This window comes from Gopherus evgoodei, unplaced genomic scaffold, assembly GCF_007399415.2.
Source record: "Gopherus evgoodei ecotype Sinaloan lineage unplaced genomic scaffold, rGopEvg1_v1.p scaffold_40_arrow_ctg1, whole genome shotgun sequence".
NCBI classification, from domain to species: Eukaryota; Metazoa; Chordata; order Testudines; family Testudinidae; genus Gopherus; species Gopherus evgoodei.
In genome coordinates, this window is record NW_022060061.1 from 3,306,427 (window position 1) to 3,330,944 (window position 24,518).

General features: G+C 58.2%; 2 protein-coding genes across 3 annotated transcripts; one reads left to right on the forward strand and one right to left on the reverse strand.

Moving 5' to 3' along the window:
* The first annotated feature begins 4,090 nt into the window (after window positions 1–4,090).
* Window positions 4,091–22,627, forward strand: EPOR (erythropoietin receptor). Of its 2 annotated transcripts, XM_030546131.1 has the most exons (9): window positions 4,091–4,296; window positions 5,422–5,913; window positions 13,642–13,771; window positions 14,063–14,241; window positions 16,098–16,249; window positions 16,323–16,476; window positions 18,104–18,191; window positions 18,537–18,624; window positions 19,092–22,627. In XM_030546131.1, the coding sequence occupies exons 2-9, from the start codon at window positions 5,787–5,789 to the stop codon at window positions 19,683–19,685; spliced, it is 1,512 nt and encodes a 503-aa protein (XP_030401991.1). In that variant the 5' UTR covers window positions 4,091–4,296; window positions 5,422–5,786; the 3' UTR covers window positions 19,686–22,627. The 2 variants fall into 2 exon arrangements, with proteins under 2 accessions (XP_030401991.1, XP_030401990.1); XM_030546130.1 differs by lacking the exon at window positions 5,422–5,913 and having other exon boundaries at window positions 4,092–4,296.
* SWSAP1 (SWIM-type zinc finger 7 associated protein 1) lies at window positions 22,626–24,210 on the reverse strand. The gene is made up of 2 exons (XM_030545844.1): window positions 24,001–24,210; window positions 22,626–23,317 (listed from the first exon to the last, which is right to left on the reverse strand). Exons 1-2 carry the CDS (start codon window positions 24,208–24,210, stop codon window positions 22,781–22,783), a joined length of 747 nt encoding a protein of 248 aa, XP_030401704.1. The 3' UTR covers window positions 22,626–22,780.
* Window positions 24,211–24,518: the final 308 nt, after the last annotated feature.

Sequence of the window (24,518 nt, forward strand, 5' to 3'; positions counted from 1 at the left end):
ATAAGCAGCAGGGAGAGAGGGAAGTGTCCTGGGAATGGCTGATATGGGTCTCCCCCCTCCTCAGTGTCTCTGGCCCCTGCCCATCCGCCCTCCAACCACTAGCCCCCGAGGCCTTTCCCAGAGCTGAGGCTAGAACCCAAGAGTCCTGCCCCACCTTTCAAAGCTGGGGCTAGAACCCACGAGTCATGCCTCCCCGCCCCCCCACTCAGAGCTGGGGCTAGAACCCAGGAGTCCTGCCCCCCCCTTTCAAAGCTGGGGCTAGAACCCAGGAGTCCTGCCCCCCCGATCCCCCACTCATTGCTGGGGATAGAACTCAGGAGTCTGCCCCCCACCCCCACCCCTGCTCAGAGCTAGGGATAGAACCCGGGAGTCCTGCCCCCCCTTTCAAAGCTGGGGCTAGAACCCAGGAGTCCTGCCCCCTCGCCCCCCCCCCCCCCGCTCAGAGCTAGGGATAGAACCCAGGAATCCTGCCCCCCCTTTCAAAGCTGGGGCTAGAACCCAGGAGTCCTGCCCCCTCGCCCCCCCCCCCCGCTCAGAGCTAGGGATAGAACCCAGGAATCCTGCCCCCCACCCCTGCTCAGAGCTGGGGATAGAACCCAGGAGTCCGGACCCCGCTCCCCTCACCCACTACCCCCCACAGCCTCTCCCAGAGCTGGGGTGTCACGGAGTCACCGGGCGATGCTCTGGAACTGCTCCCCACCAAGCCAGCAGGACTCTGGGGAGCCTCCTCTCCCTTGGAGCAGACTGTCCCCAGGGCAAGAAGCTCCCACGGCTTCACCTCCTGGGTCTCTCCTTGGAGCATTCAGCATCCTCTGCCCCTCCGTGTGCTTCCCACAGCGAGTCCCCCCCAGCGGGGTCCTGGGGAAGCCACCGGGTCCTGCACCCCCACTTTGCAGTCAGACGTGACTCTCAGCCAGCCAGTAACACAGAGGTTTATTCGATGGCAGGAACAGGGTCTAAAACAGAGCTTGTGGGTACAGCAAACCGGACCCCTAGGCCAGGTCCATTCTGGGGGGCAGTGAGCCAGACCCCCACGTCTGCACTTCACTCCTCGACCCCAGCCAGCTCCAGACTAACAACCCCTCCCAGCCCCTCCTCTGCTCAGCCCCTTCCCGGGCCAGGAGGTCACCTGATCCCTTTTTGTCTCCAACACCTTCAGCTGGCACCTTGCTGGGGAGGGGCCCAGGCCAGCAGTTGCTAGGAGACAGAGGGTCGGCCAGAAACTGAGCCCCCTCTCCCCCCACTATTCAGAGGGAACATTAAGAACAGTCTCACTTCGCACCTGGGGACAGAACCCAGGAGTCCTGACACACACACCCCTTCCCTGAGCTGGACAAAGTCCCCAGTGGCTGATGGGTTAACCTTAAAAGGAGCCCGTGACTATGTTTGTGTGTGTGTCCGTAATAATACATGTGTGTGATTATATGCCAGGCTGTGTATGTGTGTGTGTGTGTGTGAGCGAGCGTGTGGGTGTATGTTCGCGGGTGTGCATGCAGGGATGTGCCTGTATTTGGGGTGGGGTATGGGTGCATGCAAGGAGGCACATGTCTTTGCGCATGTCTGCAGGCGTGTAGTCGTGTGTGCAGGGATGTGTATAGACCAGTGTGTCTGAGGCTACATGCATGTGTGTGTGTGTGTGTATTTATGTATGCATGCAGCAATGTACCTGTATTTGGGGGGGGGGGATGTGCAGGAATGTACATATGTTTGTGCGTATGTGTATTCATGTGTGTGCAGGGATGTGCGTGTGCTAGTGTGTCTGTCACGGCATTCGTGTGTGTAAGTATTCACGTGTGCGTGTAGGGAATGTGCCTGTATTGGGGGGGGTGCATTCAGGAATGTACATGTGTTTGTGCATGTGTGTTTTTGTGTGTGTGCAGGGATGTGCCTGTATTCGGGGTGTGTTTGTGCATGTAGGAATGTATATGTGTTTGTGCATGCATGTAGTCATGTGTGTGCAGGGATGTGCCTGTATTCGGGGGAGAGGTGCATGCAGGAATGTACGTTTGTGTGCATGCGTGTAGTCATGTGTGTGCAAGGATGTGCATGGACCAGTGTGTCCGGGGCTGCAGGCGTGTACTCTTAGCTGTATGGCGACACTGGTGCGTGTGTTGGGGGTGGGGCTGGGGGCGTTGAGTGGGACGCTCCGTTACCACCCCCAGGATCACACCATTCAGCTGTTTCAAAGAGGCCCAGGCTTGGTGTAAACAGCCCGGTCCAGCCCGGCGCCGCTCCGGCGCCTTATCTCTGGCCAACACGCGGTGTTTGTTCCAGCCTGTCCCTCCCCATGTTCTTGCTGGGACAGAGCTCACCTGCGTCACGGGGGGCCGGGGTTTGGGTCCGGCCTGGCTTTGATTGAAGGCCGGACAGTTTGTTTTTCACAGTAAAAAGTGGGGATGGGGGTGTTAGTGAAATCTACAAACAGCTGCTTCAGCTGGGTCCAATTCCCACCTGTGCCCCACAGACTCCCTGGTGATGTCACGGCCTGGCTCTGTGCCTCAGTTTCCCCATCCGTACAATGGGGATAATGAACCTTATTTTGTCTAGCTTGTGAGTTTAGACTGGGAGTGCTTGGGGCAGGGACTGTCTCACTGGGTCTGGTCAGCGCCTGGCACAATGGAGTCCCTGATCTCAGTTGGGGTCTGAGCAGTGCCTGGCACAAGGGGGCCCTGATCTGGGTTGGTGCCTCTAGGACTCTTGCAAGGCACAAAAGCAGCAATCCTAATGTGCTGGCATCACAACGCCCTGTTTTATCTGCTGTCCAGCCCCAACGTCCCCTGGGAGGGTTTGATTATCTTGCTGCTTCGGGGAAGGGACCTGCCTTCCTTCCAGCCAGACGGTTGGGGAGTGAAGGCGGGGGGGGTCTAAACCCCCCTTAACACCCTCTTTCCAGCACCCTCTGTGTCTGGGGTGCATCACACCTCCCCCCCACCGTTTGGCTCAGGTCCTGTGACCTGGTGCCTGAGTGTCCCTGTGTGTGGCATGGGGAGGGAGCCGGCTGCCATCTCCCGTTCGATCCCCCCACTGCAAAGTGCAGGATCGGCCCTGCTAGAGCCCACAGGTGGGGATTCACTGCCTCTGATCAACTCCCCAGCTGTGCATCCAAAGGGCCAGTGAAACCTGTGTGATCCTGGATCCCACCAGTCACTGATCCACAGCCCCCCATTGTATCCCACCAGGCAGAATCTCCTGCATCCCATGGAGCAGTGATCTGCTTCCCCTGGATTGCACTGGGCAGTGATCCGCTCCCCCTTGATTCCATGGGGCAGTGATCCGCTCCCCCTGCGTCTCACGGGGCAGTGATCTGCTCCCCCTGCATCCCACGGGGCAGTGATCTGCTCTCCCTGCATCCCATGGGGCAGTGATCTGCTCCCCCTTGATCCCATGGGGCAGTGATCCGCTCCCCCTGCATCTCACGGGGCAATGATCTGCTCCCCCTTGATCCCATGGGGCAGTGATCCGCTCCCCCTGCATCTCACGGGGCAATGATCTGCTCCCCCTGCATCCCACGGGGCAGTGATCCGCTCCCCCTGCATCCCATGGGGCAGTGATCTGCTCCCCCTTGATGCCATGGGGCAGTGATCTGCTCCCCCCTTGTTCCCACGGGGCAGTGATCCGCTCCCCCTGCGTCTCACGGGGCAGTGATCTGCTCCCCCCTTGATCCCACGGGGCAGTGATCTGCTCCCCAAGGCAGCGGAGGGGGCAGTGATCTGCTCCCCCTGGATCCCACAGGGCAGTGATCTGCTCCCCAAGGCAGCGGAGGGGGCAGTGATCTGCTCCCCCTGGATCCCACAGGGCAGAGATCTGCTCCCCAAGGCAGCGGAGGGGGCAGTGATCTGCTCCCCCTGGATCCCACAGGGCAGAGATCTGCTCCCCAAGGCAGCGGAGGGGGCAGTGATCCGCTCCCCCTGGATCCCACGGGGCAGTGATCTGCTCCCCCTGGATCCCCTGTCCAGCCCCAATGATCCCCTCCCCAAGGCAGCGCAGGGGCAATGGGGGAGATGTGGGGGCGTCTCTACCACTCCTGGCTCCTCTCCAACTTCCTGCCCTGCTCCTCAGCCTCCCCTAGCAGCAGCCTCAGCCCAGCCCTTATCTGTCCCCTCCCAGCCTGCCCGCCCCGCAGCCACAACCTGCAGCCAGGGAGCTCTGCCAGGCCAGACAGCTCATCGCTCCGGTCCTCCCTTCCCCGGACCATGGAGCCTCACTGGAGCCACATCGCTGCCCTCTGCACCCTGCTGGCCTGGGCCTCCTGCACCACGCAGGGAGCCGGCCCTGACAATGACTTCGACATCCAAGGTACCAGCGCGGGCCCCGGGGGCTGGCAGTGCCCTGCGGGCTGGGGGCGGGTGAGCGGGCCCAGGGGCCAGGCAGGGGCATTGGCAGGAGTGTTTCATAACAGGAAACTGATTTCCTGCCTCTGCTGGTAGAACTTGACAGCTAGTGTGCGCGGGTGTGTGTGTTCACGTGTGCGTGCAGGAATGTGTGTGTGCATGCATGTGTGTGTTCACATGTGCGTGTGTTAATATGTGTGTGTGCGGGATGTGTGTGTGCATGCATGTGTGTATTCATGTGTGTGTGTGTTCATGTGTGCATGCAAGAATGCGTGTGTTCACGTGTGTGTGTGCATGTGTGTTCACGTGTGCATGTGTGAATGTGTGTGGGCGTGTGTATTCACATGTGTGTGCGGGTGTGTGTGCACATGCGTGAGTGTGTGTGGGGTGTACTTGCAGGCATTTGTGCTGAGTATACCCAGCTCTAGTGAATGTGGCTTTGAAACATGCTCTGATGTCTTAGCCCAGTGCGTGGGGCTGCCCGATCGATCCCCAGACACATGTATCGCTCCAGCCCAGGGCCACCCGGGGAGGGGGGGGGCAAGTGGGGCAATTTGCCCCAGGCTCCCATGAGAATATAGTAGTCTATAGTATTGCAACTTTTTTTTATGGAAGGGGCCCCTGAAATTACTTTGCCCCAGGCTCTCTGAATCCTCCAGGCGGCCCTGCTCCAGCTGGCTTTCCGTCCTCAGATACATCTATCCTACCAAGAGCCTGAACTACAGCAGAGCTGGCCCATTCCCCCGTCTCTCTCTCCCCATACACCCCCTCTATCTATCTATCTATCTATCTATCTATCTATCTATCTATCTATCTATCTATCTATCTATCTATCTATCTATCTATCTATCCAGATGCCTACATGGCCCTAACCGCCAGCGATCTGAGCATCTCCAGAAGGATGCTGCAGTTGGGGGAAGCCCCCTAGCAGCGTTTATCGCTGACCCACTGGCCCATGTGCTGACACGTTATGTAGATGCAGAGCTAATTAGCGGCAACCTCCTCCAAGTGCTGCAGAGCCAGGCTTGGCCAAATTTGATTTCGTTGGACAGATAATCTCAGTGTTTACTCATAAGATGTTTTTTTTTAGATTGCGTAGAGCTATATCTTCACAACTGCACGAAATTGGGGGGTTTATTCAGACAATGGAGGGTGCCGACGACAATTATCTAATGGCACTAGACGTTCGGATTCAGAAAGTTCAAGCTTTCTAACCGGTACAACCCAAATGGTCAATGTCACGTATCGAAATTCACAAAGGAAACAGCCTTAAATCAAATTCCTGCCTCCCAGGCAGCCCTCTGCCACGCTGTGCGTTTCACTGATCATCGGCGGAAAGACTTTTTATCAGTTCGTGCATGTACTGTGTGAAATCAACATTTACTGATACCGATCTGCTCCTCCCAAGCCCTTGCACAGATAAGCGTGGTGGGCAGTTGCACGAGCGTGTGTGTTATGAGAAATGTCTTTGGATTGAGGGGGTGGGGTGCAAGTTACGTGAAATACGTGTTAGGAAAGATGCACGATGAGAAGCTGCCACGTACAGACAGCGAGATGTGGATCTTTGCACAGATAGAGAAGTGTGGGTATAATTTGTGGGTCTGTGTAAAATATGTGAGTATATGCCTCTTCGTGTATGTGTACGTATGTCAAATGTGTGAGTGTGCACAGAAATCTGTGTATCTGGTGTACACGTATACACATGCACAAATATAGATAGACACGTATGATACACACACGTCTCACGTCTGTTTATGTGACTGTGTTTCTCGGAAGAGGATGTGTGTCTATAGCTGCGCGTGTGCACAGCTGTATATTATGTGTTTGTTTAATATCTAGCCTCTTCGAATGTTTTCCAAACTGTATTTCACGTAGTGCATCTAAGCCTGGACAGAGTCTGAAACTTTCTTATCAGGTGTCGCATACAAGGTTGTTTTGGACGGTCTTGGCCTAGAAGGGGGCGGGAGGCAGAGCAACTCAAAGATAAAGGGGAGGGGGGAAGAGGGGTGACATCACGGTTGGGGGTTTACCCCAGATCAGGAAGAGGAGGAGGAGGAGGCATTTCTAGAACAAATAATAGAAGGATCCAAAACACAATACCTGGTAGTAAGGGGGATGGGGTAGGGGGGATTTCAGCTCCCCAGACATCTGTTGGGAAAGGAATTTGGCGATTTCCAGTACTCTGCTGGAATGTGCTGGGGCCAGCTGTTTGTTCCAGCCAGTGGAGCAGGGACGTCCGGAGGATTCTGGGGGCCTGGGGAAAAGCAATTTCGGGGGCCCCTTCCAAAAAAAAGTTGCAATACTATAGAATACTATATTCTCGTGGGGGCCCCTGCAGGGTCTGGGGCCTGGGGCAAATTGCCCCCACACAACGGGCAACCGTGTAGTGGAGGAAGTAACCAGAGGATAGGCAGTTTTGACTTGATTCTGATCAGTGGTTGCAAATCTGAAGTTGGAAGGTGATTTGGGTGAACATAAGAACATAAGAATGGCCAGACTGGGTCAGACCAAAGGTCCATCCAGCCCAGTATCCTGTCTTCTGACAGTGACCAATGCCAGTGCCACAGAGGGAATGAACCTAACAGGTAACGATCAAGTGATCTCTGTCCTGCCATCCATCTCCACCCTCTGACAGAGGCTAGGGACACCATTCCTTACCCATCCTGGCTAAAAGCCATTAATGGACTTTGCCACCATGAATTTATCTAGTTCTCTTTTAAACCCTGTGATAGTCCTGGCCTCCACAACCTCCTCAGGCAAGGAGTTCCACAGGTTGACTGTGTCCTGTGTGAAGAAGAACTTCCTTCTAATTGTTTTAAATCTGCTGCCCGTTAATTTCATTTGGTGGCCCCTAGTTCTTATATTATGGGAACAAGTAAATAACTTTTCCTTATTCACTTTCTCCACATCACTCATGATTTTACATACCTCTATCATATCCCCCCTTAGTCTGCTCTTTTTTTTTTTGGTGGAAGTGATGGTGACAGGATAGATTCTATGTTTCGAGGGAAAGGAAGGAACAGGACAATGGACATCCAAAAAAGCAGACGCTGACAAACTCCGAGAACTGGTATCTGAGGTCCCATGGGAAGAAAATCTGTGGGATAAAGGAATTGAGGAGAGCTGGCGGCTTCTCAAGGGACACTATCAAAAGCATGACTGTGAAGTAGCCCAATGCAAAGGAGAGTGCAGAAGAACAGTAAGAGGCCAATGGGGATCCTCCCGGAACTCTTTCATTACCTGAAAATCAAAAAGGAATCCTACAAAGAGTGGAAACCCGGATGACCTGCTCAGGAGGAGAACAAAAGACCAGCACAAGCCTGTAGGGACAAAACCAGACAGGCTAAGGCACAAAACGAGTCACACCTGCAAGGATCATGTAAAGCGAGAAGAGGTTCTTTAAATCCATTAGGAGCAAGAGAAAGGCAAATGAAAGTGGAGGTCCTCTGCTTAGCAGGAAGGAGAGCTCATAATCCAGGGCAAATTGGCAGAGGCCCTGGATGTTTTTTGCCTTCCTCTGCAGCATGGGTCACTTGCTGGAGGATTCTCTGCAGCTTGAGGTCTTTAAACCACGATTTGAGGACTTCAGTAGCTCAGACACAGGTCAGGGGTTTGTTACAGGAGTGGATGGGTGAGATTCTGTGGCCTGCGTTGTGCAGGAGGTCAGACAAGATGACCATAATGGTCCCTTCTGACCTTAGGTCTATGAGTCTATGAACTGATGACATCAAGAAGGCTGAAGTGTATCGTGCCCATTTTGCTTCAGTCTTCATTAAAATGGCTAACGGTGCCCAGATACTTAACACAGTGAATATTAACCAGGGGGAAGGACCGCAAGGGAAATATCAAGTTCAAGCATATTTAAATAAGTTGGACGTGCTCAGGTTGGCAGGGTCTGATGAAACTCATCCTCGGTTACTCGCTGAAGCAATCTGGGAACCATTTGCGATTATCTTCGAGAAGTCATGGAGGATGGGTGAGGCCCCAGAGGACTGGACAGGGGCAAACGTTATATCCATCTTTTAAAAGGGGAACAAAGAGGACCCAGGGAATTATAGACCACTCAGCCTGACTTCTGTATTTGGAAAGATACCGGAACAAACGATTAAAGTTGGTGAACCCCTAGAGGATACTCTGAGAATAAGGACTAGCCAGCATGGAGTTGTGAAGAACAAATAATGGCAAACCAACCGCATTTCCTTCTTCCACAGGGTTACTGGCCCAGTGAGCTGCAGACAGGAAATATCTTGATTTCAGTAAAGCTTTTGATGCAGGCCCATGTGACAGCCTCATAAGCAACCTAAGGAAATGCAGCCTAGATGTCATTACTAGACGGTGGGTGCATCTGGTTGAGAAATTGGACTCTGAGGGGAGTTTTCAATGGTCGGCTGTCAAAGTGGGAGGTTTCAGAGTAGCAGCCGCGTTAGTCTGCATCTGCAAAAAGAACAGGAGAACTTGTGGCACCTTAGAGACTAGCAAATTTATTTGAGCACAAGCTTTCGTGGGCTAAAACCCACTTCATCCACTACATGCATCCGATAAAGTGGGGCTGTAGCCCACGAAAACTGGGAGGGTGTCTGCTGGGGTCCCATGGGGTCAGTCCTGGGTCCTGTACTGTTCAGTATTTGTGTTAGTGACTTGGATAACGGAGTGGAGTGTGTGCCGATACGTCTGTGGCTGACACCAAGCCAGGAGGGGTTGCAAGCACTTTGGAGGGCAGGATTCGAAGTCAAAACAGCCCGGACAAATCAGAAAATTGGCCTGAAATCAAGAAGAGGAAATTCAGTACAAGTGCAAAGTGCTTCACTCAGGAAGGAAAAATCAAACGTCTAGTGTCAGGAAGAGGAGCCTGGGGTTAGAGTGAGTCACCAAGCGAACGAGCCAGCAACGCGCTGCAGTTGTGAAACCAGCTAATATTCAGGGGTGTATTAGCAGGAGCATCATATGTGAGACACGGGCGGTGATTGTTCCATTCTGCTCAGCACTGAAGAGGCTTCAGCTGGAGTCTCCTGGGCGCTGCGCTTTAAGAAAGATGTGGACAAACTGGAGAGGGGCCAGAGGAAAGCCACAAAAATGATCAAAGTTTTCGAAAACCGGACCTGGGAGAGAAGATTAAAATCTGGGCATGTTTAGTCCTGAGAAAAGTGGACTGAGGAGGGGAGCTGAGAACAGCCTTCAAATGGCTTAAGGGCTGTTACAGGGAGGACGGGGATCAATTGTTCTCCATGTCCCCCGAGGGGATGGCAGGAAGCAAAGGGCTTCATCTGCAGCGAGAGAGATGTAGGGTAGATATTAGGGGAAAACTTTCTAACTAACTCTGAGGGGAGCTAAGCTCTGGACCAGGCGTCCAAGGGCGGCTGCGGGATCCCTGCCAGGACATGGGGGTTTTAAGAACAGGTTGGACAAGCCCCTGGCAGCGATGGCCAAGGTCTATTTGTCCCACCTCAGCACAGGAGGCCTGAGCCTGATGAGCTCTCGAGGTCCCTTCCAGCCCCACATTTCTATGTTTCGCTGATATTTTATTTCTCTACCGTACAGACATTTTGGTAAATCCACGTCTCCTCTTAATACGTGAGATGCTGCTTGCGCCTCTGTAGTCACGGTTACATTGAATTTTGCTCTTAACACAGGATTATAGAGAATGTATTGTTATCTATAATCTAATCTAATCTATCCCCACCCACGCCATCTATCTATCTATCCCCATCCACCTCCTCTATCTATCTATCTATCTATCTATCTATCTATCTATCTATCTATCCCTACACACCCCCTCTATCTATCTATCTCCATCCACCCCCTCTATCTATCCCCATTCACCCCCTCTATCTATCTATCTATCTATCCCCATCCACGCCATCTATCTATCTCCATCCACCCCCTCTATCTATCTATCTATCTATCTATCTATCTATCTATCTATCTATCTATCTATCTATCTATCTATCTATCTATCTATCTATCCCTACACACCGCCTCTATCTATCTATCCCCATCCACCCCCTCTATCTATCCCCATTCACCCCCTCTATCTATCTATCTATCTATCTATCTATCTATCTATCTATCTATCTATCTATCTATCTATCTATCATCTATCTATCTATCTATCTATCTATCCCTACACACCCCCTCTATCTATCTATCTCCATCCACCCCCTCTATCTATCCCCATTCACCCCCTCTATCTATCTATCTATCTATCCCCATCCACGCCATCTATCTATCTCCATCCACCCCCTCTATCTATCTATCTATCTATCCATCCCCATCCACCCCCTCTATCTATCCCCATCCACCTCCTCTATCTATCTATCTATCTATCTATCTATCTATCTATCTATCTATCTATCTATCTATCCCCATCCACCCCCTCTATCTATCTATCTCCATCCACCCCCTCTATCTATCTATCTATCTATCCCCATCCACGCCATCTATCTATCTCCATCCACCCCCTCTATCTATCTATCTCCATCCACCCCCTCTATCTATCTATCTATCTATCCCCATCCACGCCATCTATCTATCTCCATCCACCCCCTCTATCTATCTATCTCCATCCACCCCCTCTATCTATCCCCATTCACCCCCTCTATCTATCTATCTATCTATCTATCTATCTATCTATCTATCTATCTATCTATCTATCTATCTATCTATCTATCTATCTATCCCCATCCACGCCATCTATCTATCTCCATCCACCCCCTCTATCTATCTATCTATCTATCTATCTATCTATCTATCTATCTATCTATCTATCTATCTATCTATCATCTATCCCCATCCACGCCATCTATCTATCTATCCCCATCCACCCCCTCTATCTATCCCCATACACACCCTCTATCTATCTATCTATCTATCTATCTATCTATCTATCTATCTATCTATCCCCATACACCCCCTCTATCTATCTATCTATCTATCTATCTATCTATCTATCTATCTATCTATCTATCTATCTATCTATCTATCTATCTATCCCCATCCACCCCCTCTATCTATCCCCATACACACCCTCTATCTATCTATCTATCTATCTATCTATCTATCTATCTATCTATCTATCTATCTATCTATCTATCTATCTATCTATCTATCTATCTATCCCCATACACCCCCTCTATCTATCTATCTATCTATCTATCTATCTATCTATCTATCTATCTATCTATCTAATCTACTTTCCTAAACTATATAAGGGGAATGTAGCCTTTATGGCAATAATATCAAATAGTTAATTAAAGATCATTTCTTGACTCCCCGCGTGACGCAGACTGGGAGTTATTAACAGAAAGTAGCTTCACCCAAAATGACAGAGACTAAGGAGAATTCAGAGTCTGCACATGGCTGAATCCCCGTGAAATGCCTGGAACAGGCACTGGTCTAATAAACGAAGCACGAAATGCTAATACGTATTATCTGGATTATGGTAGAGCCCGAAGGCCCAGCTGTGTCGGACGCTGCGCGGACACGGTATAACAGTGCAGTGAGGAGCTGTGTTGTTATTTTCTACACACAATCACACACGTACACATACACCTAGTCCTACCCCCCATACACAGACATACACACACAGATACACACCTATTCCTCACACACCCACTGCCATATAGCTATATATACACACACTTATTCCTACACACTCACATCCACACCCATATATATCTATACACACAAACTTACCTTCATGCACATACACACACACACACCTGCACAGAGCTACCCATGCACACAGATACACACACACACACATCTGCAGACACAGAGCTACCCATGCACACAGATACACACACACATCTGCAGACACAGAGCTACCCATGCACACATATACACACACACACACACACACACCCCTGCAGACAGAGAGCTACCCATGCACACAGATACACACACACACACATCTGCAGACACAGAGCTACCCATGCACACAGATACACACACACACACATCTGCAGACACAGAGCTACCCATGCACACAGATACACACACACACATCTGCAGACACAGAGCTACCCATGCACACATATACACACACACACACACACACCCCTGCAGACAGAGAGCTACCCATGCACACAGATACACACACACACACATCTGCAGACACAGAGCTACCCATGCACACATATACACACACACACACACACCCCTGCAGACACAGAGCTACCCATGCACACAGATACACACACACACACCCCTACAGACACAGAGCTACCCATGCACACAGATACACACACACACACCCCTACAGACACAGAGCTACACATGCACACAGATACACACACACACAAACACATCTGCAGATACAGAGCTACACATGCACACAGATACACACACACATCTGCAGACACAGAGCTTCCCATGCACACACACACACACACACACACACACACACACACCTGCAGAGAGCTACCCATGCACACAGATACACACACACACACGCACACATCTGCAGACACAGAGCTACACGTGCACACAGATATACATACACACATCTGCAGAGCTACACATGCACACAGATACACATACACAGATACACACACATCTGCAGACACAGAGCTACACATGCACACAGATACACATACACAGATACACACACACATCTGCAGACACAGAGCTACACATGCACACAGATACACACACATACACACACACACACATCTGCAGACATAGAGCTACACATGCACACAGATACACACACACATACACACACACACACATCTGCAGACACAGAGCTACACATGCACACAGATACACACACACTCCCTATTGAATAGCCCTTCATGAGTCAGTAGACACTCGTGCACACAGGGATGCTCTCATACACAGCCAGGTCACCACATTATCTCTCCTGCCCGGAGTCAGTGGAGAGCCCTGTGCTGTCCACGGGGTGTCCGCCTGCCGTGGGGCAGACACAGGAAGCTGAGATCTGCCCCCAGGAACCCCTTGGGCAGGGCCGGCTGGCTCCAGAGGACACCGCTCACTCGCAACGGCAGCTGGGGCCTGTTGTCTGCTTGGGGTTGGCGTTGTTTTTGTGCCTGGCTGTGAAGGTCTCTTTTGGAGTCACCTCCCTGGGCGGTTCAGGGCAAGGGGCTGTTAACCCTTGGAACACCCAGCAGCAGGATGTTCCTGGGGCACAGGGTTTGCTGCAGGGTAGAGGCGTTCTTCACTGGCCGGGCTTTGGGGGCGCAGGACTGTAGGATGGGGGAGATCGCGCGATGACTCAGCCGGGTGGGGTTATTGGTCCGTGTGGATGGGGGGGGAGAGGTGGCTGCTAACTGGGCTCTCCCTGTGTCCCCAGCTGCCCTGCTTCTGGCTGAGGAGCCCCTGGACCCCAAATGTTTCACGCGCTGCCTGGAGGATCTGACCTGCTTCTGGGAGAGCAGCAGCCCCCCAAGCGCCACCGAATACGGCTTCTTCTACGTCGTGGAGTGAGTTCCCCTCCCCCACTGGGGGCCCCTCTACGGGGAGATGAGGGGGGAGGTCCTGGAATGCCAATGCTACCATCATGCCTCCCGTCCCCCCCATGCTCGCTCTGTGCCCCCAAGTCTCACCCCACAGCCTGTGCCCTTGCCCCCTCCCTTTGCACCATCAGGCTGAGCCCCCCCATGTCGGCCCCACCAAACATGCCCACTATGCTGATAACCCAACCCCAGGTCTCCCCTCCCCCCAGGCTCTGCTGCTCCTGATCCCCCACCCCCCTCTCTCGTCGACTCCAACAGGGGGGACGCCCCACAGCGCTGCAACGTGAGCGTGGCCCGGACGCCCTGGAACAGCACTCGCTTCAGCTGCATCTTCCCCCCCCAGGACACCCCGTCCTTCACCCCCCTGCACGTCGGCGCCTTCGCTGGCAACAGCAGCAACGTCATCCACGCCCGCACCATCATGATCAACCAAGTGGGTAGGTGTGAGAGCCGGGAGGGGAAAGGCTCCACGTCCCCCTGAGCCAGCCAGTCCTCCAGCCCTGGGCCAGAGCGGAGCCGGCGCCCCCCAGAGGGGAAAGGCCCAGGTCCCATTCCCCACCCCTGAGCCAGCTGGTCCTGCTACCCTGGGCCACATCAGAGCCCGCGCCCCCCAGAGGGGAAAGGCCCCGGGCCCCATTCCCCACCCCTGAGCCAGCTGGTCCTCCTACCCTGGGCCACATCAGAGCTGGCGCCCCCCAGAGGGGAAAGGCCCCGGGCCCCATTCCCACCCCTGAGCCACCTGATCCTGCTACCCTGGGCCAGAGCGGAGCCAGCGCCCCCCAGAGGGGAAAGGCCCCGGGCCCCATTCCCCACCCCCTGAGCCAGCTGGTCCTGCTACCCTGGGCCAGAGCGGAGCCAGCGCCCCCCAGAGGGGAAAGGCCCCGGGCCCCATTCCCCACCCCCTGAGCCAGCTGGTCCTCCTACCCTGGGCCACATCAGAGCAGGCGCCCCCCCAGAGGGGAAAGGCCCAGGTCCCATTCCCCACCCCTGAGCCAGCTGGTCCTCCTACCCTAGGCCAGAGCAGAGCCAGTGCCCCCCAGAGGGGAAAGGCCCCGGGCCCCACTCCTCACCCCTGAACCAGCCAGTCCTCCTGCCCCGGGCCAGAATGGAGCCAGTGCCCCCCAGAGGAGAAAGATCCCGGGCCCCATTCCCCACCCCCTGAGCCAGCTGGTCCTGCTACCCTGGGCCAGAGCAGAGCCAGTGCCCCCCAGAGAGGAAAGGCCCCGGGTCTCACTCCTCACCCCTGAGCCAGATGGTCATCCTACCCTGGGCCAGATCGGAGCCGGCGCCCCCCAGAGGGGAAAGGCCCAGGTCCCATTCCCCACCCCTGAGCCAGCTGGTCCTCTTATCCTGGGCCAGATTGGAGCTTGTGCCCCCCAGAGGGGAAAGGCCCCATGCCCCATTCCTCACCCCTGAGCCAGCCAGTTGTCCTGCCCCACGCTGGATTGGAGCCAGTGCCATCTAGAGGGGAGAGGTCCCGGGCCCCATTCCCTGCCCCCCTAGCCAGTCCCTACCGTGGGGCCAGATAGGAGCCAGCACTGCCTAGAGGGGAAAGACCCCGGGCCTCACTCCCCACCCCCATGAATCCTGCCCCGGGCCAGTTGGGAGTCGGCGCCCCCTAGAGGGGTAAGGCCTCGAGCCCCATTCCCAGCCCCCCTGACCCAGCTGGGTCTGCCCCAGGCCACATGGGAGCCAGCGCCCCCTAGAGGGGAAAGGCCTTGAGCCCCATTCCCAGCCCCCCTGACCCAGCCGGGTCTGCCCCGGGCCACATGGGAGCCGGCGACCCCTAGAGGGGAAAGGCCTTGAGCCCCATTCCCAGCCGGGTCTGCCCTGGGCCACATGGGAGCCAGCGACCCCTAGAGGGGAAAGGCCTCGAGCCCCATTCCCAGCCCCCCTGACCCAGCTGGGTCTGCCCCAGGCCACGTGGGAGCCGGCGCCCCCTAGAGGGGAAAGGCCTCGAGCCCCATTCCCAGACCCCCTGCCCCAGCCGGGTCTGCCCCGGGCCACATGGGAGCCGGCGCCCCCTAGAGGGGAAAGGCCCCGAGCCCCATTCCCAGCCCCCCTGCCCCAGCCGGGTCTGCCCCGGGCCACATGGGAGCTGGCGCCCCCTAGAGGGGAAAGGCCCCGAGCCCCATTCCCAGCCCCCCTGCCCCAGCCGGGTCTGCCCCGGGCCACATGGGAGCTGGCGCCCCCTAGAGGGGAAAGGCCCCGAGCCCCATTCCCAGCCCCCCTGCCCCAGCCAGCCCCCAGGCCCCTGAACCCCCCAGCTCACATCTCCCACCCCGCCCCGCAGTTCTCCTGGACCCTCCATCCAACCTGACGGCGCGGGCGCCCGAGAGCCCGGGGCAGCTGGCGGTGAGCTGGCAGCCGCCCGGCCTGCGCTACCTGGAGAGCAGCCTGCGCTACGAGGTGGCCTTCGCCCCCGAGGGCGCCGAGCGCCAGACGGTGAGTGCCCCCCCGCCCCCCCGGCCCCCCTGCCCCGCCCAGCGCCCCTCACCCTGCCCTCCCGCCCCTGCAGGTCGACATCCCCGACGGCCACACCGAGTGTCTGATCCTCAACCTGCGGGGCCGGACCCGCTACACCCTGGCCGTGCGCGTCCGGCCCGACGGCGTCAGCTACAGCGGCTACTGGAGCGCCTGGTCGGCGCCGGTCACTGTGCTGACGCCCCACGGTGAGCCCCCCGGGGGCGGGGGAGAGCGGGGAACACGGGGGGGATGGGGCTGGACTGGCAGGGGAGGCTGGGAGGAGGGGCTGTGGGATGGCAAGGGGTAGCGGGGGGTGGGGGTGGAGGGGCCATGGGCTGGCAGGGGATGCTGGGGGGAGGGGCTGTGGGATGGCAAGGGATAGTTGGGGGATGGAGGGAGGGGCCGTGGTCTGACAGGGGATAGCGGGGGGATGGGGGGGCAGGATCATGGGCTGGCTGGGGATAGTGGAGTGCAGTGAGGATGGAGGGGCCATGGGCTGGCAGGGGATACTGGGGGGGCAGAGATGGAGGGGTCATGGGCTGCCGGGGATAGTGAGGGGATGGGGGTAGAGGGGTCATTGGGTGGCAGGGGATAATGGGGGGATGGGGGTAGAGGGGTCATTGGGTGGCAGGGGATAATGGGGGGATGGGGGTAGAGGGGTCATTGGGTTGCAGGGGATAGCAGGGGGGTGGGGATGGAGGAGCTGTGGGCTGCCAGGGGATAGTGGGGGGATGAGGATGGAGGGGTCATGGGCTGGCAGGGGATAGTGGGGGGATGGGGATGGAGGGGTCATGGGCTGGCAGGGGATAGTGGGGGGATGGGGATGGAGGGGTCATGGGCTGGCAGGGGATAGCAGGGCTGGTGGGGATGGAGGGGTCATGGGCTGGCAGGGGATAGCAGGGGGGGTGGGGATGGAGGGGTCATGGGCTGGCAGGGGATAGCAGGGGGATGGGGGTAGAGGGGTCATTGGGTTGCGGTGGATAGCGAGGTGTGGTGGGGGTGGAGGGGCCGTGGGCTGCCAGGGGATAGTGAGGGGATGGGGGTAGAGGGGTCATTGGGTGGCGGGGGATAGCGGGGTGTGGTGGGGATGGAGGGGTCATTGGGTGGCAGGGGATAGCGGGGGGATGGGGGTAGAGGGATCATTGGCTTGCGGGGGATAGCGGGGTGCAGTGGGGATGGAGGGGCCGTGGGCTGCCAGGGGACAGTGAGGGGATGGGGGTACAGGGGTCATTGGGTGGCAGGGAATAGTGGGGTGCGGTGGGGATGGAGGGGTCATGGGCTGGCAGGGGATAGCAGGGAGATGGGGTTGGAGGGGTCATGGGCTGGCAGGGGATAGCGGGGTGCAATGGGGAATGGAGGGGCCATGGGCTGGCAGGGGATAGTGGGGGGGTGGGGATGGAGGGGTCATGGGCTGGCAGGGGATAGTGAAGGGACGGGGGTACAGGGGTCATTGGGTGGCAGGGGATAGTGGGGTGCAGTGGGGATGGTGGAGCTGTGGGCTGCCAGGGGATAGTGGGGGGATGGGGATGGAGGGGTCATGGGCTGGCAGGGGATAGTGGGGGGATGGGGATGGAGGGGTCATGGGCTGGTAGGGGGTAGCGGGGGGTGGGGATGGAGGGTTCATGGGCTGCCAGGGGATAGCAGGGGGATGGGGGTAGAGGGGTCATTGGGTTCTGGGGAATAGCGGGGTGCAGTGGGGACGGAGGGGCCGTGGGCTGCTCTGGGGGGGCTGATCCTGGGCCCTTCACTGTGATCCCACTGGAGGCAGCTGGCACCATCCCTGGGGTCACTCTTGCCCGCAGCCTGGGCTGACCCTGCCTCCCCACCTTGCAGATCTGGACCCCCTGATCCTGTCGCTGTCGCTCATCCTGGTGCTCATCGTGGTGCTCCTGGCCCTCTTTGCCCTTCTCACCCACCGCAGGTACTGCTTGCTGCGCCCCCGCCCATGGGACAGCCTAGCCCCCACCCCCGGGCCCCTCCGGGCTAAGGCTTCAAGGTACTGCCACACTGGGGGAGTCCCCAGGCCTGCAAGGCCTTGTGTGTGGTAGCATGCACATGCGTGTTGTCATGTGTGTGCAGACGCTTGGCGGTTGTGTGAGGGGCTGCGCGAGGTGTGTGGGTGGTGCTGGGGGCCGTATCTCCCGAGCCCCCTGCAGCCAATGGCCCACGAGCGTTTGCAGGGCGGGTGCACGCACATTTCCATGCGGGGGGGGGTTCCACGCCAGGACTTGTCTCCTGTTCACCACTGCCCCTTTCCCCCCCCCAGGTTTTTGAAGAAGAAGCTGTGGCCGGTGATTCCCAGCCCGGAGCACAAATTTGAGGGGCTTTTTACCCTCTACAAGGGAAACTTCCAGGTACCAGACCCTGCCCTGGCTGGGGGCCCCCGGGGCGCTGCAGCGCATTGACGCATGGAGGGGTCTGGCCACCAGGGCCTGCTGGGGGTCACCACCCTGCCCCGAGGGCATCTGTGCTGGGGATATGGTGGGTGGGGGTCTGAGGCAGGGGAACACACTGGCCTGGGGGACCAGGGCGGTTGTCCAGGGGGGAGATGCTTAGAGATGGGGGAGCCGCCAGAGAAGGGCCAAGATGGGAGTGAGCCCGGGGCTGGTTTCCATGCTGCCAAACGCTAGGCATTGTTGTTGTAGGCCCTACATAAACCCTTGGTTTAAAACAAAAGGGCTGGCAGGAGCTGGTGGGGGACAGGCAGAACCTAAGAGTCCAGGGGTGCAGAGAGGGGGCTCAGACCCCCAGGCTTGGCTCAGTCAGTGCCCCCCATCCCTCCCCAGCCTCTCTGGTGATCCAGGCCCTGTTGCCTTCGCAGCTCTGGCTGGGACAAAGGAACGCCTACCCGTGGTGGAGCATGAACCCTGGCTACTTGGAGGAGCAGCCCACCACGCTGGAGGTGCTGTCTGAGGGCCGCGAATCCAAGGTGGAGGGGCCGGTGCCCCCTCTGCCCCCCAAAGCCCAGGGCTTGGTCCTGCCCACCCACCCTGAGCTGCCCGTGGAGCCCCAGGATGACTACCTGGTGCTGGATGAACAGCTGATGCCATGCAGCCTGGGTGAGGACTCTCTGCTCCTGCCAGAGGCCCAAAGCAGTGCGGGCTCTGAAAGCCCCCATGCCATGGAGCAGGAGCTGGGCCCCCCGGGGGCTACACCGGAGCCTGTCCCGGAGGAGGGGGTCTCGTCCTCCTCCAGCTTCGAGTACACCGTCTTCGACCCCAGTTCGGAGCTGCTGGCACCCTGTGGGCACCAGCGCCCACTCAAATACAGCTACCTGCTTGTGTCCGACTCAGGGATCTCCACTGACTACAACCCCCTGGGCACCAGCACCCACCAGCCCAATCTCTACACCAACCTGTGCCAGGATGGGTGCCAGGCCCAGCCCTTCCCAGCCAGCTACGTGGTGTGCTCGTAGTGCCGGCGGGGGGGACTCCAGGCCTGGAGAACAGAGGTGGAACCCCCATGTCTACTGGACGTGGCGGAAACTCCTTCCTGGCAGGACGTAGCGGGGACCCCGACCAAACAGGATGTTGAGGGGACCCGGGATGATATAAAGGAGACTGCATCCCAGCAGGACGTTGAAGGGACCCCATCACAGCAGGACATTGAGGGGACCCCGTCCTGGAATGATGTAAAGTACACCCCATCCCAGCAGGACGTTGAGGGGACCCCGTCCCAGCAGGACATTGAGGGGACCCCGTCCTGGCATGATGTAAAGAACACCCCATCCCAGCAGGACGTTGAGGGGACCCCGTCCCAGCAGGACATTGAGGGGACCCCGTCCTGGCAGGATGTAAAGGACACCCCGTCCCAGCAGGATGCAGAGGGGCCCCGTGCCTAGAGGATGGAGATACGACCCCAGCGCCAGCTCCCTCTAGCCTGGGGCTTGCAGGGCTGTGGTGGAAGCCCGTGGAGGTGGAGTCCATATGACCCCAGCTCAGGCTCAGACTGGGCTCTGGCCAGGACGGAAACTCCCACGTGGCCGGATGGGCCATGGGCAACGCGGCCGGTGCTGGCTGTTACATCCCCAGAGCAGGTGGTCAGGGACCCACCTGCCAGCAGGGGGCGCGACCACCAATTCCTCCCCACCCCACCAGAGCTGGCTTGGATTCGAAACACGAACTGGCTGGAAGCTGCAGCCCCCTGTGCCACCAAGGGGACCCCATCCACTCTGCCCCCGCCCAAGCCTGGCTTAGCTGCAAGGGATGCTGAGAGTCCTGCAATCCTGCTTCGTGCCCAGGGACATGGGCTTCCGGCCCCTTTGCTATGTGTACGGGGTAGGGAGAGCTCAAAAAGCCCCATTACCCCTGTAAATCTACTGCTGTGACCAATGTATTAGTCAGGCAGCAGGGGCCAGAGGGTAGAGAGAGAGTGGGAGTGGGTGGGCTGAGTGTCAGGACTCTTGGGTTCTAGCCCCAGCTGTGGGAGAAGAGTGGGGCCTAGTGGTTAAAGTTAGGAGAGCTGGGAGTCAGGACTGCTGGGTTCTATCCGAGCTGTGCCACCGACTTGCTCTGTGACCCTGGGCATTCCCCCCCCCTTCTGCGCCTCAGTTTCCCCACTTGTAAAACAGGGCTGACAATACTGACCAACCCAGGCTGTCATCTGGATTTTTCCCTTTAAGTATTTAACTCCATGGGGTTGTCCCTGCCCTGGGCGCTCTTGGATGGACTGATTTGCACTGGCACCACCAGCAACCCATCTGGGCAGCACTGAAACGCCTGGGGGTCGCAGGCCGTCTCCTACCTGCCCGGCAGCGGTGGGCCCCAGCTTAGGCCAGGGGCTTGTTAAAGGGGAGCGGGGGGGGGGAGGGCTGGCGAGGAGGGCCAGTGCGGGTTGAGAATCCCCCAGAACTAGGGGACTGCCCCGCAGTGCCTTGGCAGGGGTGGGGCCCGGCTAGGAGCCTCCAGTGGCTGGATGCATGATATAAACGGGCTGGCTTTTCCCACTCCACGTCTGCCTAGTCTCAGCTGGGGAAGGCTCCACGCATCCGGGACACCCCGTTACGTCAGCTGTCGGAAACCGACCAAGCTCCGGCTTCAAACCAGTTAGGTCTCCTCCCCTTCACTGCTCCTCCAGGGGACTGCTGTCTTCTCTGCTGGGGAGAAACCTCCTTCCCCATCCACCATGTCTGTCCCTGGCCAGCCTTGTTCTTTAGTGTCCCGACTGCTCCTCCCTCCCTGGGATCCCACCCGTAGCTTTATAGAGCAGCCAGAGCCCCTTACAGACGCGTTTTTGGCTCTGCCTTCCCAAGCAACCCTTTGCTGCGCTGGGGGAGAGACTGGAACCTCTGTAGGGCAGGGACTGGCTTTGTGACCTGAGTTTGTACAGGGCCTGGCACAATGGGATCCTGGACGCTGCCATCATACAGTGAATCATGTTTTCCGCTCCTCATAGCAGGGCCTGAGGAGCCCAGCGCGACACTGGATAAAGCCAGCGCGCATGGCTGCCTGTCCCACGTGCTGGAGTCTCGCATGTGCACAGCACTAGTGCAAGGAAACGTGGCAATGGGGCCCTGGACACTGCTGGCTCTCCTGTGCCCCTGGGCGTCCGTGACTCCACTGGCTCTCAGCCCGGGCGTTGACGGTGCTGGGGTGGAATCGAGGGAGTAGCTCCGCTTGGGTCCAGCCCCCCAGCAGTGTGAGAACACGTCCCCACCTGATAGCGATTATCTCCACAGCAACCAGCCCCCCGGGGGTTATCAGCAGCGGCTCAGCTTGGGGCAGGCTGGGGCTGGGACTGGCGCGGCTCCAACATCGGCAGGGTGAGCCACTTGGGAAGGGAGCCCGGGAGGGGGCAGGAGCTGACGGCTGCAGCAGGGAGCTGCTGGGCCTGATTCGTGGCTCCACCTTCCTTGTACCCCCTCCCCCAGCTCTGTGCCAGATCAGCTCCATGGCACTAAGCCAGCTGTGAGGGACACTCATGGCTGTGGGAGGGGGAGTGGGGTCTAGTGGGTTGGGGGGAGGGAGGGTCTGGGAGCCAGGACTCCTGGGTTCTACTCCCAGATCTGGGAGGGGCTGGAGTCAGGTTCCGTGTCTGGCTCTAGATGGGGAGTGAGATCTAATGGGGGAAGTGACTTTCTCGAGGTCAGACAGCAGGTACTGAGTGGCAGAGCCAGGAACAGGGGCCCAATCTCCTCTGCTCCGAGCCCTGCATCCTACGCACTGGAACAGATGGACTCCCCCTCAGAGCTGGGCGCAGCTAACCGGTCAGGTCACCCCACCTCCCCAGAGAGCCGAAACCGTGGAAAATAAAATAGATTCAGCGGTAGAGAGTGCGTATTGCTCTACGTCTGTGCAGCACCTGGCGCGATCTCGGCTGTTTCTTTGGTGGTACTGGAATAAACAGATTTGAACTGTTGAATTTTCCTTCATTTCTATTCACTGGGGTTGGCAAACTAAGCAGGCAAGGAGAGGACGTAGAGAGATGGATTTCCCCCTAAATCACCCAAGGTTCAGCCAAGGGCCAGGCCAGAAACACACAGACAAATTTACATCTCCAGAGCCCCAGGGGTCATTTCCCAGCCCCGGCAGTTCTGTCTGTGTCTGCCGCCCCTGGATCCTCTGCGCACCCCCATGGAACTGGGGACACCCTCATCTCTCCATCGAGGCCGAATCCCAGCTTCCATTCCTGGTCTGCGGCACCGGGCTGGGACAGGCGCGCTCTGAACATGCGGTCGCCCCCGCAGTCCTCCTGGCCCAAGGCTGCCGCCGGGTCTGGGCACAGGCAGCACTGGGCTGGGAAGTAGCGCTGGAGGACGCAGAGATGATCCTCAGCCTCTGTTTCCCCGGAGACCTGCATGGAGGCGACCAGCTGGCAGCAGGGGGCAGATCCTTGGCGGTCCGTGCCGAGGCGCCCTGTGAAGTACGAAGCCGTGTCCACCAGCAGGGCTGAGAGCCGGGCGGCCACCTGAGGGCCAGGGCAACCAGCGAGGTACTGCTCCAGCCCATCCAGCAGGAGGAGGGCAGGTGGCCCAGGCAGGCTCTGGGGCAGCGAGGCCAACAGGCGCAGCAGCTCCCGCAGCGAGGGCGGGTAGAGGAACTGGATGCACTATGGTGGGGAAGGGGAGGGAGCTATTGAACTGGGTCGGCCCCAGCCCAGCCTGTGATCCTCTCCCTCACCAGGCCTCCCCCCGCTAGCCCCAACCCAGCATCCCCTCCCCACAACCAGCTCCAGTCCCTGTCCTACGCCAGCACCACCTCCCCACCTCCAGAAAGCCCCTCCCACCCCTCCCTTTATCCTATGCCCTGCCCCTTAGGCTCCTCCCCTGCCATGAAGCCCCCACCCCTTAGCTCCCCTCCTGCTTTTGCTCCTTCCCTCCCACGCAGCACTGCAGCCTCCAGCTTCAAACCCCATTCAGCCCTCCCGGGAGAAAGTAACTGCACCCCCCCTAAGACTTTTACCCTTGGCCCCGCCCCCTTTCCCATAGGCCCCACCCCAGCGCTTGGCCCCGCCCCCTTTCCCCGCCGGCCCCGCACAGGCTCTTGGCCCCGCCCCTTTCCCACAGGCCCCACCCAGCGCTTGGCCCCGCCCCCTTTTCCCGCCGGCCCCGCCCAGGCTCTTGGTCCCGCCCCCTTTGACACAGGCCCCGCCCAGGCCCTTGGCCCCGCCCCCTTTCCCACAGGCCCACACCAGCGCTTGGCCCCGCCCCCTTTCCCCGTAGGCCCCGCCCATGCCCTTGGCCCCGCCCCTTTCCCACAGGCCCCGCCCAGGCCCTTGGCCCCGCCCCTCACCTGCAGGCCGCGCGGGCCGCTCTCCCCGCGCCGGGCCCCCGGCAGCCGCTGCAGGGCGCGGGGCGCCAGGAACAGCGCGCGGGGCCCGGCCAGCGCCGCCCGGAACAGCAGCGCCGAGCGGCCCGAGCCGGCCGGGCCCAGCACCAGGGCCGGAGTGGGGGTCGGGCCGGGCCCAGCTGCGCCCAGCGCGCGCTGCAGCGCCTCCGACATCGCCCCGCCCACTTCTCGCCCGGGCCAATCCGCAGGGATGTCCCGCCCCGTCCCCGGGTGGTAGCTAATCAGAAATCGTACACAGTTCCGGTCACGCCCCCTTAACTGTCAGCCAATCCGGAATGAGGACCGCCCATTCTTTTTCCAGCCAATCCGAGGGGAAGGCCCGCCCACTCTGAATCCTAGCCAATCAGTGGCTGCAACCTCTTCTGACCGTGCCTTCTCTTCCCCGCCCCCTGCCCTGGGCACTGAACCCATCCCAAGCTGGGATAGAACCCAGGAGTCCGGGCCCCACCCCCTGCCCTGGG

What these genes read in the sequence shown, in the direction of transcription:
- EPOR (XM_030546131.1), top strand. Translation starts at nt 5,787, where the DNA reads ATGAGAAATGTCTTTGGATTGAGGGGGTGGGGTGCAAGTTACGTGAAA. An exon ending in CTTTGCACAGATAGAGAAGT is followed by an intron (nt 5,914 to 13,641) that starts GTGGGTATAATT and finishes CTGTGTCCCCAG; the next exon opens with CTGCCCTGCTTCTGGCTGAG. An exon ending in TCTACAAGGGAAACTTCCAG is followed by an intron (nt 18,625 to 19,091) that starts GTACCAGACCCT and finishes TTGCCTTCGCAG; the next exon opens with CTCTGGCTGGGACAAAGGAA.
- SWSAP1 (XM_030545844.1), bottom strand. Translation starts at nt 24,210, where the DNA reads ATGTCGGAGGCGCTGCAGCGCGCGCTGGGCGCAGCTGGGCCCGGCCCG. An exon ending in GCGGCCCGCGCGGCCTGCAG is followed by an intron (nt 23,318 to 24,000) that starts GTGAGGGGCGGG and finishes TCCCCACCATAG; the next exon opens with TGCATCCAGTTCCTCTACCC.